Raw genomic sequence first — 16,673 nt, forward strand, 5'->3', positions numbered from 1 at the left:
TCTTTTTTTGGGTCAAGGCGAACAGTTTGATTGATAGAGTCATGGAGGGGATGAAAGCACCCCAGCCCCTCCTCCTCCTCCTCTTCCTCCCTCCCGGCAGTTCCGATGGCAGTCAAGTCACCCAACACGTCGGATATGGCGGTGGCAGGCTTGCATTAGAGCAGATACGATCCTACTTCCAATCGATAGCAGGAGAAGTCCAAGAGGTTACGATAGCGAGAAGTGGTCGGAATGGTTCGATTCGATTTCGACGGCCTGAAGGAACTCAAAGAGCACTGAAGCAACAGGAAGGAAAGGGCAAGCATTCGATAGATGGTGTTGTCGTTTCTGTCTCTTTGCCCTTTGAGATGCGTATGGAAGATGCCTTAAACCCTTTGAAACAAATCGTTGGGGAGAACAACAATTTCTTCAAGCGTTCCAGCAACAATCTACCTCTTGGATCAGATTGTTCTATCTTGTATTTGAACGTCAAGCGTCTGCGTGAATTACCTGCCCCTCCCAGAGGTCCGACAACTGTGTCGCATGTTTACGTGAGGGTAGGAGTAGGAGAGAAGCAGCAAACCATGAAAATGCGAATTAAGGCGTCATGGATCAATCCCGTCTTCACCTTCAATGAAAGTTTTCACTTTGAGTTACAATCTGATGGTGAGCTCAACTCATGTCATGCTCACCCAAAGCAAGAATTTTTTGATTCATCTCTGTCTTATACAGGAAGTACCAACCACATCTTCGTTGAGTGTGGGTACGTTGCTGCGAGCACAGAACAAGCCATATCTGCCGTTCTTATCAATATCAATGGTACGTTGTGCTCCTACATTTGATATGCTTTTTTGTTTTTCATTTTGCGTTTCACTAGCTTGTCTTGCAACAACCTGATCAAACAGCAGATGATCTTCTGGATCGGAGCATATGGCATGATCTTCGATCACTCGCTGATTACGACCCGTTTGCAATGTTCGAAAGCAAGGGCATGTCTTGCATGGGAAAGTTGGAGCTTGTAGCATCCCTTAAGAAGAATAACACCATGGAAAGTGAAGTAGAAGAAACCAGGTGAACCATATCCTGTTCATGTCACATGCGTGACTGGTCGCAGCAGCAAGCCTACCCAACAACGAACACGACGGTGAACTAGCGTCTTTTTATGCTTGAATCTGATTCTTGTTCGTTGACTTAGATCCTCTTTGTACTTCAAATTTGCCCATGCTCCCCCTGGTTGCTCTGTGCGGTTTCTCCTTGTGTCACTCTCAACCCGCTTCCAGGAAGTATGGAGAAACAGGCTCTGCTTGCACATCGGCGACCAGCTTCTGCACTGGAACCGATAAGGCATGAGGCATCATCGTGCAAGGAAACCTCCAATTTCCACTCTGCAAAGAAACTGACGATGATATTTGTTGTATCCTGACGGTGTTGTATACAACAATATTCCACTCCATCTCATTTTCATATGCATCTCATGTTGTGAACCTAAACCCTAAATCCATTATTGTGTCCTGCTTTTCCCCACTTTTCTATCTACAGATCCCTCAAAAATTGCCAGCTTCACGGAGGTGGGAAGACAGTCGCATGGAGCAGCGGCTGGACGTGCTGGTCTCGGACAAAAAGTTGCAGGATCATGCTTACTTGGAAATAGGTGCCCAAGAATCTCATCGCTAGAAAAAAGATTTTCAAAGGGTGCGAACGTAGCAATTTTGCCATCCTTGACGATGATACATGATGTCAGAGAGGCGCTTGAAGACCACATGAAGGTTGAGAGTAGCGCAGCAGTTGCTGCTAACTCCCTGCAGGTCGCAATAGTCGAAGATGCTGAAGAGTGTCAAGGACGAGCAAGGAAGGTCAAAAGGAAACGTCTCATTGCTGTTGCGTATTCCTAACAGCCCTACGGCCTACCAGTGTCTACAGTGTTTGGGGAAAAATTCGATCTACTACTTCAAGGAAGGCTTGAAGCTGAGGTTTGACATTTTCATCCCTGCGGCATTCTTACTCCAATGATCCCGTGTTCGCTTTGTATGTTACGTCATGACCAATCTCTTGCCTTTAAAGTCCCTCGTTTTAGCATTGCTTGTTTCTTGTATCTTGTTTGCAATGTCTCTTCATTTGTTTTTCACACTTACCATGTGTTTTGATGTACTTTCTATGTTCCTTGAATATCACAGCAAACGCCAAGATTCCGACGGGATCGCCCAGACTTTGGGAATGTTCCGAAAGGTCTACCCCTTTGTCACCACCAAACTCTTCCACACATCAGCAGTTTTTTGAATTCACAAACAAAACAACAACACTCTTTGTAAGCTCAACCTGCAATAGAAGCAATTGTAATTGAGCTCCTCAATACATATAATCCATCACAACTTTCTTCATCACCGTATCACACTAGACTGGAAGGACCACTCCTTTTCTTGTATTGTCTTCGATCACAACAAAAATGGGATCCTTGAAACTTTTTGCACTTATGCTCAATGCTGTGTCATTGCCGTTTTCTTTGCAGGAGACAAATTTCATTCTTAAGCATCGCCTTACCATCTGATTCTGACTTTGTTCTATGTGCAAGGCTGCTATCTGTGAGGCTAGAAAACCATTGCGACCTGAGATCAAGCACGAAGCTTTTATGCAGATCGGAGGCAAGTTAGAGATTGCATGGCAGGTGCAGATGAACTTTCCTTAGGCGTACTCGACAAAATCGGCGAGCCAATTCGAGCAGCTCAGGTGCTTGTCAGGAGACAGAGATGAGAGGTAACTGACGTCAGCAGTGCTATTTGGATGCGCTTGAAGGGAGGAAGGAGACTGTGTTGGCGAACAGAACGAACAATGACGACAACGTGAACCTGCTGTTCAATGCCGGGCTGAATCTCTTCAAGGGAAAGCGATACACAGAGGCCATCGTAGTCTTGGATGAGGTCAGGGGTTCACAGCTCTGCTGAGATGTTTGAGAAGCAAGATCGAGTTAAATGCGGTCAGGTGCTGCGGCTTAACCCTGAACATATCAAGGCCTTGAGGAGCAAAGCACTTGCTTGCAGGTATCCTACTTCTCTTCCATGAACAGTCATTCCTGAGTTGTTTTCCTCACAATTTTGTTTTCCCTCAGACGCAATGGAGATTTTGCTCAGAGTATAGAATGTTACAACAAATTGTCAGAGTTGGTGGCCAGAGGGGAAGAGAGCGCCAAGAAAGAGAAAAACATATTTCAGTATGTCTTTGCACAAAATGATTGGTTTCAAGATAACGTTTTGATGTGCAAGGGTCAAATACTTTGCAGAAGATGATGAAGATGAGACAAATAGTCAGCTTCGTCAACGGGAAAGAAATGCAGCAAAAACGAGGTTAAGACCTTTTGGAGAATCGTATTTCTTTTGTTCTCCTGTCTCGTTCTGCAATTGAGTTTCAACCAGTTGACATTTTGATTGTTTTTTGCCCCACTCTATCTGTACTCACAGCTTCTTTCCAGGTGGTGCTTCGCAGTGTCTTGCGTCTGCGAGATCGTTCAACTGAAGAAGATTTGTTCATCACCAGTGAAAAGGAGAGACTCAATTAACAAGGTTTGTTTTCCTCTTTGCTCTTCAGTCACTTTCTTTCAGTTCCCTTGATCTATCTGTTGAGTGACGGCGCCTCTTGCTTTTTTTCATGCACCCTTCACTTGGTTCGTTTGATCCTGAACGTGTTGGAATTCTCAGGTTCTTGAGGTCTTGTCTCGCTGCTCCTTCTTTCAACAATTTCCCACGTACGTCCTATACGAAATTTGCAAAGGTAACTTGCACAGCCTGTCGGGGTTTCTGCTCATTTATTTCAGCCGTTCGATTTCGCTGGGCTCCACCTGGCACATGCATTTCACGCCAAGGACATCGAGGGAATCGAAGGCTTTTTTTCCTTCTGTGGGGTGAGGCCGAGAAACTTGTGGTGGGAGCCAACAGCCTGCAGGAGAAGTGCTGGTCTCACACGAGCCGCATCGGGAGGAGCAGAAGCAGGAAGATATTGAAGAGCTCATGGGAACTCAGTGCTCGAAGTGTCACGAGACAACATCGCTGACTCTGAAGAAGGGGAGGTATTAGATTGATGCATTTGCTCCATATCTTGAAACTCATTCCAGAAGCGACTTTGTCATGGATGGAGACATGCAGGTTACAATTCCGAGCAAGAGCAAAGCTTTCTTGATTGTATGATCAGGCTGTTCGAGCACAAGCCTCCTGCTGCACAATTACTGTCTCTTCCTCCAGCGCTGTGGCCCTGCTTGTTCTTCACAGTCAGGCATATCCACACTGCTTTGAGCGTACTCTTCTCATATTTGAACGAGCTTGCAGGACCTGGAATTGTGTTTGCAGGCACAGAGATATCTCCGGCATTTTTGTGTCTGACATTTTTACTAGAAATGCGCGCATGCACGTGTCAGGGAACAGGTTGAACTCATCCGCCCCATCCTCAAGCGCCTGCAACTTGAATTTCCATCGTGCGACTCCTCTACCTTCTTTCTGTAGGATCCTGAATCCTTTGAAAGCTCTGTGCTGGAAAAGCTTGGGCGTGTTTTACAAGCTCCAAGGAAGGCAGGACAAAATTGTGTTGGAAGAAGAGAACTAAGAACTTGCAGGTGAGCAAGGGCGACACGATCACATCACAGGGAAGAGTATGCATGGTGAGATCTAGTGTAGTCGCTTCATCCTATCGTGTAACTGTGTTTCGATAGGAAGTGTTTTTCGTGGCTTCCGGTCGATGGAGGTTACTGGCAATCGCTGTTTTGTTTTCCAATCGCCTCCCATGCAGGCTTATCAGGAAGCCAATGCCTGCTATCGTTACCGAGCACAAGACTATCATTACTCGAGCCGTCAACAAGTTGGATAAGGTAGTTTACTCTTGTCAATGGATTTGTCGACTTCGCTCACTCATCTCATTTTGATTTCGCTGCTTGTTGAGTTTTTGGTTCAATGTCTGACCATCAAGTAGATCCTGAACAGCATTGAAGAGGCTGAGAAAGATCCGCGAAGAAAAGAAGAAGAGATTGCGCGTTCATTGAAAATCTTGGATGCTCATCAGTTCCGAGCAAGGCTATTTGAAGAGCCCTATGCAAACGAGAACCTCAGGTTTCCTTTTTGTCCTTGTTTCCTAGAGTGAATACTTTTTCCTCGCTTCATCGATCATTCATGGTGCTTCACTCATCGGCTAAAAGGAGGCTCGGAATGCCAATCGTCGAGCAAGAAGCCCCTCACCTGCTTTCGCTTGAGGTTGATGAACGGATTGACTGTAATGAGTGACATCACACAGGCAACCACGGCAGAAGGATCAGCATTCACCATTCTTGCTCTGGTGAATTGTCGTTTCCTCACTTGCACTCCATCTGTCAACCTTCATACTTATCACGTTGCTCTTGACTCACAACCCTTGCAGACTGACATGGAGCTCTTTGCTGTCTCTGCGGCAGATTTCATGATTCAGGTGGGCACACAGTCGGTTCCTCGCTTTCAGGAAGCCTTTGTCAAGGTCTACACACCACAAGCTCTGCTGTGCATGACTGCGGCGCAGGAAGCAGAGAGCATCTCTCGAGATCTCGACGAGAGATTGCGGTGGAGCCTCTACAGAGAGACAGTAGCATGCCAGGTTTCTAGAGCTCCAGCGTGAGACGGGCGATGGCAGGAGGGCAGGGGAGATCATGACAAGAGCCTTCAGCCGACTGACTCGTCAAAGAGGAAGGTGCTCAGTGTATCGCGGAGCTTCCAGCGCGTTATCCTTGTCCGTATGGGAGGCACACGGGTTTGCGCCATCGCAAGGACAAGACCACCTGCGACTTGATGAGAGACGGACCTCCGGCCAAACAGTATCACAGAGTGCACTCGGGACAGATCATGTCAAACTCAGGAGCGAGCATGGCTGGATTGAAGCAGGAAGCTCGGCGAATGCGAAGCCAGGAATGACAGACGGGCTGGAGGAGTTAAGTCAGTCATGTCGATTGCGTGATCATGTCGCCTACTTGCTTCGAGATGGCGCGTACACACTTTCCATATTTTGAAGGATAGACGGGGCCCGATCGCCTGAAGTCGAACGAAGAGTTCGACTTGCCGTTAAGAGCGGCGCCCATCATGCCATAAGTAGAGGAAGGAGTGATCACCTAAATCACATGAACAAGAGGAGAGGTTATGGAAAACGCACGAGGTCATCGGAAGACGCGAGCATCCACATGTCCAGTACTGCTCGCAGCCCAGCAGCATCACTTGTCCGATAGTCTCCAACCCCTCCAGCAAGCATCTCATGCACTAAACGTCGATCTTGTACTCCCTAGAACTTTCTCATCAAAGCTCCTCTTACCCTCCATTTCTCCTTCACGAACCTGTCCGACAGAGTCTGAATAAAAGGCTTCTCCCTTATCCAGGATGTTTCTCCATCCAAGTCGCTCACTGACCAGCTCTCCAACCTCCTCGGGCGTGTCTGTGCTCACATAGAACATCTTGGGTCCACGCGCGTGCCTGCAAGTCGTAAGGCGAGGCAGCGAGGGGACAGGACGTTGGACAAGAGGATGTTTGACCTTGCAATGGATGCCGCACACTCTAGAAGAAGAGCTTCTGAGGTGTCAGAGTAGTGAGAAAATGTCTTCTCCCTGTAAAGAATAGCCATCACAATTCAGAATGGCATCAAAGGGCTGCTTCACCTTCGTAAACCTTCCTCGCTTTGAACTGAAATTTTGTATGCACAGCGATCAGAAGCGGTGCCGTATCGCCTACGCAGTTGCAGGCCTATGAGGAACGAGCCTACACGGAGTCACCTTGTGAATGCACCCTGGGGGGAGGGGGGGGGGGGGGGGGGGCCCCCAAAAAAGAAGCAGAAGCAAGTATTTGATCAAGACGAGCCCTAACGTGCGGGGCTGGCACCATCAAGAATCTCAGAATTGATCCAATAGCGTCCTGGGAATCCGATAAGGGTTTTGAATTCCAGCAAGCACCAGACCTGTCCAAAAGTAGCCACCAAGAAACTACGATGATAAGGGTTAGAATAAAGAAAAGGGACCAGATTCTGATTGCTCTGAAAAGAGATTAGTAACAGAAAGGATTCTCGGATTGTCACCTGCATCGTGATGACGCTTGCATCAAGCAGCCAATTGGACAGGTCAGAGCAAGTCAGCAGCTCAACCCATGCCATCGGAACAGCAGCTTTTGTTTTCAGCGATGAGAACGAAAGGCTGCTTGAGCAAGAGATATCGTGCGTCAAACACTGAAGTATCCCTTCGGTGTTCTCGTGTACAGAATCAGCGATTATATGTGATATATTTGTCATTGTGTTGTAGTTCCAGCGACAACTGTCAAGAATTCTTGAGAAAACAAACAGACAGACGGATCGATTACCTTTCAATCTGTGCTGATTCTTTGAAATGCATTGAAAGATCTCCCATCTCAATCAGTAGCACCCTGTGAGTCAGTAATGCAATTAAGGCTCCACTCGCCACAAACTGCATTACAAATCACTTTCAATCTGAGCTGCATCAGTCTACCTGCAGTCTGTTTCCAAGAGGGATTGATCCGACTTCTAGCACGAGAAATCGATTTCTCGAGACAGTTGCGGGTTGCGAGCTCAACATTTCCTCGTACAAGTTACAGAAGCTGTTCAGAACCGATTGCATATCGATCTTGCAGTTAGGGAAGCATCTATCAGATAAAAGAGACTGCGATCTTGAGAATTGTTACCTCATCTGCATAATTCTCGGTGCGTGAAAATTCTTTCACACCCTCTGGTATGTTTTCCGCAATAAATTGCTTGCCCTGCGGCAAAGCTGTACAGCAACCATCGTGATCCTCAGCGAAAGTGAATCCTAAAGACCATGTAAATGCACCCACTAGGAAATAATCTATAACCTTGGTTTGATTGCAATGGATCAGTGGTGAGCATTTGAAAATATCTGCGATCTTTGGAAATAATCTCACCCGCATTGTCAACAAGATGTACATCCATCGTGTGCAGGCCGTCATTCAACCCAGAAATGTTCCTATGCCATTCCCAGAGATCTCTGTCTACTACGATGGACTGATCTCCATGCAGTGCTATTCCATCAAACCATACCATGAAAAGCATGATATTTTTTGCCTTGTTCCTAGCACGAACTTGTATGGCCATGGACTCGGATTGTGCATCCCTTTGAATGATTTGTGCACGTGGATGAATAATTTCAACTTCTGGCTCCATGTATTCGCCCACAAAGACTGTGACACGTGCTCTTGGCCCAATAGCCACACCATGTTGTTCTACATCGACCAAGGAAACAGTGAGAGAGTGGGGTCCAGGATGCAACGATGGAAGTAGCCCGTCCAGTTCGAGGCCTTCATGAATCAAACTGTCTTCGTCATCGAGGGACAAAGACAACGCCCATGAACCGGGATTGAATGATTGTGAAGAACAATTCGCATGTATGACAGAAGCACGCAGTCGTACCGCGTTGCTCAATTTGAATCGTTGAAGTTGCCTTGGCTCTAGGATGACAACCTCAGGAAAACATGACGATAAATTTGATGATGCTTGTGGTGGGGGAGGAGGATGATGAGGAGGAGGAGTTGGTGGTGGTGATGATGATAAACAAGTCCCACTGAGCAAATGGATAAGCAGAAACACGATATGTGATGAACGTTGCATTGCTAATGTAGCATTGCCGACAAACAACTCATCATTTCAGGGAGGGTTTAGGTTGTTGGGTTTAGGTTGTGGGGTAGGTTGTGGGGATTATTTTGTGGGGTTTAGGGTATTACGGTGTAGGGTTTAGGCCCGGTTGACATCGTCACTGAAAATATCTAATACGGAAGCACCCAGGCCCAAGGGGCCTATAGGACAATGGGCCAACCTCCCAAGGTTGGGAACCCCTTTAGACAGATCATTAGGCGAAAGATGAGCAAAGAGCAATAGTTCTTAGCTATGAAATTCTCGACTAAGAGTCTAATAAACTCAAATAATAATAATAATAATAGGCCCGGTTAGTATTTTTAGGCCGTGTACTCTAGGGTTTACTAAGTTTAGGGGCGCAGCGACAGGAGGAGAGCGAGGGAGAGTGGCTGGAGTTTACAGACCTGGAGAGGATCACAATGGAGGCAGCATCTCCGTCAAGCCAAGAGGACATGCAGCTCGTCAGCGAGCTGTCAGCAGTCATCGAAGATGCAGCTTCTTTGAACGAGGCAGGGACGAGCGAGCCGATCAAGCTGGTCCTGGACAAGGCCGTTGGCAACCTCCACGACACGTTCTACTCTCCGGGGAGCCTGGAGTTCATGTCGCTGGGAGAGTGGGCGAAGATGCCAGAGGAGCAGGGAGTTGGGCGCAACGTTCTCAAGGAGAAGCTGGGGAAGTGGCTGCAGAGCAAGCGCTGGACTCGCGTGCAAGGAGAGAGCAAGAAGGCAAGGAGGGGCAGCGCGTTCTCGCCACGGGCAACGGCAGCTGCTGAGCTTGAGCAGGAGGCGGAGAGCGACGACATAGAGCGTCGATCTCTTAGCTTCCTGTTCATAGCACTGAGTAAATTCGCAGAGATGCATGTGCTGGCCTGCTCGCTGAAGGTGGACAAGAAGGACCGACTGCGGGTGGAGATGAGGGAAGATGACGAAGAAGAGGAAGACATGGAGGAAGAGCAAGGCGAGGGCGAGGAAGAAGACGGGGCGAGCCCGTACCGAGCTTGAGCTGAGCTCAAGGTAAGGAGAGAAGGTGGAGGCGACCGAAGGCCAAGGTGAGGAGAGGCAACTCTCCTGACTGAGGCTGAGGAAGCTGAATGGAGGAGGACTCCGTAGGTGGCGACCGAAGGCCAAGGTGAGGAGAGGCAACTCTTCTGACTGAGGCTGAGGAAGCTGAATGGAGGTAGAGTAGGTGGCGACCGAAGGCCAAGGTGAGGAGAGGCAACTCTCCTGACTGAGGCTGAGGAAGCCAAGAGAAGACAGCAGAAGTAGAGAGTAGAAAGACGCCTCAGAAGCAGGGTTTGCATTGTAGGCCGTGTACTCCCAGTGCTCGAGCGCCTCTTTAGACTAGGATCAAATTGCATAAGCCCACAACGAGGCCGAGCAACATTCTAGCATTCTAATAAACTCACATAATAATAATAATAATAATAATAATAATAATAGGGTTTAGGGTTTAGGGTTTAGGGTTTAGGGTTTAGGGTTTAGGGTTTAGGGTTTAGAGGCGCCGTTATTTTCGGCAGGCGCCGTTATTTTCGGCAGCATGGCTCCTCGTCAGTGTAGGGGAAGCCGCCAGGGCGCCATGGAAGCTGCAAGCAAGAGGTTTGTATACGTCAAATAGCTTTGTAAGTATGGTTCTTCAGTATGATGAAAATGTTCGCAACCTGCTGTATCGGAGATCATGCCAATACACGCAGAGTGGACTTGTGGATGCCTCTGTCCTCGAAGCTGATCTCGTCGAGAGAGTGAAGAGCTTCGCGAAGCGTTATCCGAACAGCAGGACAGCCCAGGCTTGCAAGGCTGTGGAGGGATGCACCCCCGACGCTATCGCAGAAGCCATCCGCTCGACATGTCAGCAGGCACGACGTGAGCTTCCGACTCTTCAAGAAGCGATGACTGGATGGAGTGACGCATCCAGAGAGTGGTTTATGCAGCAGATTGAAGAAGCCAAGAAGGAGAAGGTCGAGACATACACCGCCTCAGCAGGCAACGAGGTGACTCCCTTCATCTCCATGACTCTCCTGGGCATCTCCTCGGTGTATGTCAACCATGAAGAGAAGCTGAAGAAGAAATTCGAAGAGATCGGACTGATCGTAGACTCAGTGCAAGAGAGTAAAGCAATCATGTGGAAGGCTCCGTATAGACCCGAGATAGCGAGTGCTGAGGAGATCCCGGTGACTGTTTCCTTCCTCCGCAATGCACAGTGACAAGCGGAGAAGCTCTGGCAGGGAAGAGAGGACTTCGCGATCGATGGTCGCAAGTTCACAGCTGTACATGTGAGCATCGTGCACGATCGATCTTTCAAGATTCGAGCCAAGAGAGTACCCTGGGGCAAAGGGGGCAGCTTGGCAGAGCTGACTCACCTGCTAACCTTGGGCGGCATGACAACAGCAGAAATAGCTGCCGTCTATCGCTATCAGCTGCTGCGCCAGTCCCTTGCAGCGGTCCAACTCCAGCCGCTGGCAGGCATGCTGGTCGCTGGGGCGCCAGGACAGCAAGTCCACAAAGGCTTAGGTCAGAAAGGCTTCGTCGCTGTAGGGGCCAACGTCATCTGGAGACAGAGGGAGGTGGAGTGGATCGTCTCCTCGAGCTGCCCAGAGGCGAACGATACAGCATTTCGAGCTTTCCGAGAGAGCGAAGCGATGGAGGGACTCGAGTACACCTGACTCTGTTCAGCGAGGACCCGAAGATCAGAGAGGCGCTCGCAGTCGAGTTGACAGCCGATCGCTTTGTGTCCAGAAATAAGTTGAAGAAGGCATCAAGGATGCAGAAGAAGGCAGGCGGCAAGGACGGCAAGAAGATCAAGATCATCATCAAGTCGACGGCGGCATCTGGTCGCTTCACGAGGAAGGAGATGGAGGGGCTGTGCAACGGCGGCAACACGTCCATCGCAAGAGTCAAGAGAGTCCTGTTGGAGATCGCTAACAGGCTCGAGATCAACGTTGAAGGCATCGACATGGAGGAGGATTTGAACACCAAGTCCTGGAACGGGTCCAAGCTATGCATCCTCCTCGGCTCCACGGAGGATGCTCGACTCATGATGAAGGAGCTGCCCTTCTATCTCGAAGGCGCAGCAACCAAGCTCGAAGCAGTCGGCTTCGACAAGGAGCCTGAGGCGGCTGGTCAGCGGGGCACCAGCGACGCAGCGCAGCGACAGGAGGAGAGCGAGGGAGAGTGGCTGGAGTTTACAGACCTGGAGAGGATCACAATGGAGGCAGCATCTCCGTCAAGCCAAGAGGACATGCAGCTCGTCAGCGAGCTGTCAGCAGTCATCGAAGATGCAGCTTCTCCTGGACAAGGCCGTTGGCAACCTCCACGACACGTTCTACTCTCCGGGGAGCCTGGAGTTCATGTCGCTGGGAGAGTGGGCGAAGACGCCAGAGGAGCAGGGAGTCGGGCGCAACGTTCTCAAGGAGAAGCTGGGGAAGTGGCTGCAGAGCAAGCGCTGGACTCGCGTGCAAGGAGAGAGCAAGAAGGCAAGGAGGGGCAGCGCGTTCTCGCCACGGGCAACGGCAGCTGCTGAGCTTGAGCAGGAGGCGGAGAGCGACGACATAGAGCGTCGATCTCTTAGCTTCCTGTTCATAGCACTGAGTAAATTCGCAGAGATGCATGTGCTGGCCTGCTCGCTGAAGGTGGACAAGAAGGACCGACTGCGGGTGGAGATGAGGGAAGATGACGAAGAAGAGGAAGACATGGAGGAAGAGCAAGGCGAGGGCGAGGAAGAAGACGGGGCGAGCCCGTACCGAGCTTGAGCTGAGCTCAAGGTAAGGAGAGAAGGTAGGAGGCGACCGAAGGCCAAGGTGAGGAGAGGCAACTCTCCTGACTGAGGCTGAGGAAGCTGAATGGAGGAGGAGTAGGTGGCGACCGAAGGCCAAGGTGAGGAGAGGCAACTCTTCTGACTGAGGCTGAGGAAGCTGAATGGAGGTAGAGTAGGTGGCGACCGAAGGCCAAGGTGAGGAGAGGCAACTCTTCTGACTGAGGCTGAGGAAGCTGAATGGAGGAGGAGTAGGTGGCGACCGAAGGCCAAGGTGAGGAGAGGCAACTCTTCTGACTGAGGCTGAGGAAGCTGAATGGAGGTAGAGTAGGTGGCGACCGAAGGCCAAGGTGAGGAGAGGCAACTCTCCTGACTGAGGCTGAGGAAGCCAAGAGAAGACAGAAGAAGTAGAGAGTAGAAAGACGCCTCAGAAGCAGGGTTCGCATTGTAGGCCGTGTACTCCCAGTGCTCGAGCGCCTCTTTAGACTAGGATCAAATTGCATAAGCCCACAACGAGGCCGAGCAACATTCTAGCATTCTAATAAACTCACATAATAATAATAATAATAATAGGGTTTAGGGTTTAGGGCCGTTATTTTCGGCAGCATGGCTCCTCGTCAGGTGTAGGGGAAGCCGCCAGGGCGCCAAGGAAGCTGCAAGCGAGAGGTTTGTATACTTCAAATAGCTTTCTAAGTATGGTTCTTCAGTATGATGAAAATGTTCGCAACCTGCTGTATCGGAGATCATGCCAATACACGCAGAGTGGACTTGTGGATGCCTCTGTCCTCGAAGCTGATCTCGTCGAGAGGGTGAAGAGCTTCGCGAAGCGTTATCCGAACAGCAGGACAGCCCAGGCTTGCAAGGCTGTGGAGGGATGCACCCCCGACGCTATCGCAGAAGCCATCCGCTCGACATGTCAGCAGGCACGACGTGAGCTTCTACAAGAAGCGATGACTGGATGGAGTGACGCATCCAGAGAGTGGTTTATGCAGCAGATTGAAGAAGCCAAGAAAGAGAAGGTCGAGACATACACCGCCTCAGCAGGCAACGAGGTGACTTCCTTCATCTCCATGACTCTCCTGGGCATCTCCTCGGTGTATGTCAACCATGAAGAGAAGCTGAAGAAGAAATTTGAAGAGATCGGACTGATCGTAGACTCAGTGCAAGAGAGTAAAGCAATCATGTGGAAAGCTCCGTATAGACCCGAGATAGCGAGTGCTGAGGAGATCCCGGTGACTGTTTCCTTCCTCCGCAATGCACAAGCGGAGAAGCTCTGGCAGGGAAGAGAGGACTTCGCGATCGATGGTCGCAAGTTCACAGCTGTACATGTGAGCATCGTGCACGATCGATCTTTCAAGATTCGAGCCAAGAGAGTACCCTGGGGCAAAGGGGGCAGCTTGGCAGAGCTGACTCACCTGCTAACCTTGGGCGGCATGACAACGGCTGAGATAGCTGCCGTCTATCGCTATCAGCTGCTGCGCCAGTCCCTTGCAGCGGTCCAACTCCAGCCGCTGGCAGGCATGCTGGTCGCTGGGGCGCCAGGCCAGCAAGTCCACAAAGGCTTAGGTCAGAAAGGCTTCATCGCTGTAGGGGCCAACGTCATCGTGCTGGACTTGACCCGGAAGAAGCAATAAGGCAGGCTGGGAGAGCTTTGCTAAGGCATGGAGAAAATTACCCCAAGTAGGCTATTACTACCTAACAAGTATCTTACCTGTTCCAGATACCGAAGGCATCTCCCTGCACCTACCCATTCGACTCTGGCCATTCCCAAAGCAACGGGAACAGGCAGAAGAAATCCTTGCACGATATCTGCAAGTGAACGTCACAGTCATCTGGGCAAAACTCGGTCAAGAGCAGGCAGGAACAGGGAAGAGAAGAAGGCCAGCCAGAGAGGAAGGGAAGCCCTCAAACAAGAGAAGGAAAGGAAAAAGGGAGGCTAGCCCACACGAGCTCCTGCCACCCACGAAACTAGCCAGACCGGACCAAGGGAGAGAGGAAACAAATAGGAGGGCTCATACCCGGGAGATTTTGAGGGAGCTCCTCCAACATGACGCTACTTACTATGGAGACGACAAGAATCAGCGAGAAAGATTTTGCTACACTTCAGGGCGCATACCTTTCAAAGTTCATGGAGACATCGCTATCTTTGAGCCGCCCCACACAGGAGTAAACACAACCTCGGACCCACCAATAGAATGGGTGGAAGCGTCGCTGGACTCGGCTCCCTTCACATCTGCAACAAAGGAAGAAGAAGACGGGAATAACCGAAGAGAATGCAATCAAAGTATTCATCTGTTGCTGGAAATAGTCAATATGTTGGACGACGGCGAAACAGAAGCTACAGCATGGTGGCAACAACTCGAAGAGGTAGTATCAGAGGTTCGCCAAGAAACAACACAACCATTGGCATACGAGTTTTTACAACACCTAGCAGAGATCACAGATTGTGACATCAGTACATTTCGTAACTGGCCGACACTACACACACATCCCCAGGCTCTGAGCAACAAGAGAGCAAAGGAACTGCAACGAGTGGTGGTTTGGATAGATAAACAACAGAGATTTCGCGAGCACATCCTGCAAAACACAATACATGTCATTCTGATAGGATGGAAGAATAACATTGATGAGATACCAGAAGGCTTCGAAATTATCAGCCGGATCCCGAAAGGCGCTCAGATAGCATACGCAGCAAACTTTTGGGGAACAGGGAATCGTTGCCTGATGAAAACGTTAGAGGAGCTATGGATACTCGTCAAGCACACATTCCCAACATACCTCAGAGCTCAGCTTCATGACAACATCCTCCCAACGTATGAGGAGATGTGTAACCAACGAAGGGGTCAGATCCAGCCGCGCAGCGATCACCAAGGCGGAAGGCATTTCACAGCAGCTATTGAAGGAGACGTCACACAGAGCAGAAAAAATAGAACCATGCGAATAGGGTATGTTCTCCAGCAACAAGCGACGGCAGCAGGAGGAGGGATAAAAATCAATGGGAAATGCAGCATCATTCGAGCGAATACAATTGCAATTGGCTTACTGTTCCAACATATCCTCGAGGAAGGGATACAAATCAAGAGGGGAAATCAAGTCACAATCATGTATCAGTCCACCCGCTTTCACCGCTTCATCACGAATACATTACGCATTGATACCATGCGATACGAAGATGAACTGCTGGAGGACCTACATGATCGATTACTCACTTGCATGAAGAAACTCGAGGGGAGAGGAATCAAGATCCGACTTCAATTAGCAAAAGAATCTGACCGACACATCCAACAGGCAAAGGAGATGGCCAAACAAGCAAAACAAACATTTGCCTCGGGATGGGAGAAAGCGATTTATGACAGCGCAATGGAGTTCACCATCGCAGGAGAAGACAGTCCTACATCAGGAATGGATAGATTGAAGAAGTGGGACTATATAATTCGACAACAGGCAATGACTGCGAGGATTCGAGCGGGAGACCTCACCTTGACGGAGAAATTCATGCTTGAAGTACATGTGGGCAGAAACCTACTCGCGAAGGCGTTTAGAGTATGCCAAGGTTCATTCACACGAACAGCAATTCAAGCAATCACCTTCTCAGTACCGACGAGGAAGAAGCTCTTTCAATGGGGGAAGACTAACTCACCATGCTGCCCCCACTGTCCAGACCGAGAAGAAACCTGGGGGCATATTCAGCTGGCATGTCGGCAGTTTCAAGCAATGATCCAACAAGCACACAATCAAGTCATGAAGAAGATCAAGGTAAGACTGCAGCAGAGTTGGAGGAAACAAAGGGTACAGGTCAATTCATGGTGGGAAACTCCAATGCGCATCGTGATGGAAGCGATGGGGACTTCAATGCACCAAGAAGGACAATGGATACCAGACGGTTGCTGCTACTTTACAAACATCAAACGCATCGTCATCATTGAATTCGCAAGGACATCGGAATATGACGGAGTCGAACAAACAAGCCTGGAATGCCTGAAGAAGAAATTTCAGGAAAAAGAAGAGAAATATGCCGCTCTACGAGCAGAAATCACAGCTCTGCTCCCTGACCATGATGTTGAACAAGCGACATTCATAGCAGGAGTGAAAGGATCGATCATGGAGAAGGAATGGCATGAGAATTTCAGGAGGCTAAGGGTGGATGACACGGAATGGGAAAGCATCAAGACAGCAGCAATCAAGCAACTGCTGGAGGTGCAACACATGCTATGGACGGCAAGAAGGGGAAGCGAGTCGACCTAGTCCGATGGGGGCAGGTGAGGGGGCAGGCGCGGCACAGGGGCAAGCCACCTATGGTACGTAGG

General features: G+C 49.6%; 3 protein-coding genes across 3 annotated transcripts; all 3 read left to right on the forward strand.

Moving 5' to 3' along the window:
* Nucleotides 1–41: 41 nt before the first annotated feature.
* On the forward strand, nt 42–5,894 carry GUITHDRAFT_147857 (hypothetical protein; the record flags this gene model as incomplete). Its single annotated transcript, XM_005820469.1, has 25 exons — nt 42–645; nt 712–798; nt 888–1,050; nt 1,519–1,587; nt 1,631–1,745; nt 1,785–1,832; nt 1,900–1,949; nt 2,154–2,205; nt 2,549–2,641; nt 2,663–2,730; nt 2,798–2,894; nt 2,956–3,014; nt 3,443–3,533; nt 3,669–3,741; nt 3,913–4,036; nt 4,082–4,112; nt 4,359–4,388; nt 4,467–4,576; nt 4,750–4,828; nt 4,930–5,066; nt 5,153–5,207; nt 5,248–5,289; nt 5,371–5,418; nt 5,506–5,580; nt 5,670–5,894. The coding sequence occupies 25 exons, from the start codon at nt 42–44 to the stop codon at nt 5,892–5,894; spliced, it is 2,625 nt and encodes an 874-aa protein (XP_005820526.1).
* A 3,157-nt stretch (nt 5,895–9,051) lies between these two features.
* GUITHDRAFT_156012 (hypothetical protein) lies at nt 9,052–12,925 on the forward strand. The gene is made up of 3 exons (XM_005820470.1): nt 9,052–9,158; nt 11,903–12,602; nt 12,755–12,925. The coding sequence occupies exons 1-2, from the start codon at nt 9,072–9,074 to the stop codon at nt 12,362–12,364; spliced, it is 549 nt and encodes a 182-aa protein (XP_005820527.1). The 5' UTR covers nt 9,052–9,071; the 3' UTR covers nt 12,365–12,602; nt 12,755–12,925.
* A 1,688-nt stretch (nt 12,926–14,613) lies between these two features.
* On the forward strand, nt 14,614–16,625 carry GUITHDRAFT_156014 (hypothetical protein; the record flags this gene model as incomplete). The annotated part of the gene is given in 8 exon segments (XM_005820471.1): nt 14,614–14,943; nt 15,002–15,097; nt 15,145–15,189; nt 15,560–15,621; nt 15,846–15,887; nt 15,904–15,907; nt 15,954–16,040; nt 16,244–16,625. Coding segments are annotated over 2 exon segments (378 nt in total), but the record flags the coding sequence as incomplete, so codon positions are not given.
* Nucleotides 16,626–16,673: the final 48 nt, after the last annotated feature.

Source organism: Guillardia theta, assembly GCF_000315625.1.
Source record: "Guillardia theta CCMP2712 unplaced genomic scaffold GUITHscaffold_176, whole genome shotgun sequence".
NCBI lineage: Eukaryota > Cryptophyceae > Pyrenomonadales > Geminigeraceae > Guillardia > Guillardia theta.

Bases quoted from the DNA above. Each gene is read 5' to 3' on its own strand.
- GUITHDRAFT_156012 (XM_005820470.1), top strand. From the start codon at position 9,072: ATGCAGCTCGTCAGCGAGCTGTCAGCAGTCATCGAAGATGCAGCTTCT. The intron at 9,159-11,902 runs CTGGACAAGGCC...ATGCAGCTTCTC, and splicing joins GCGAGCCGATCAAGCTGGTC to CTGGACAAGGCCGTTGGCAA.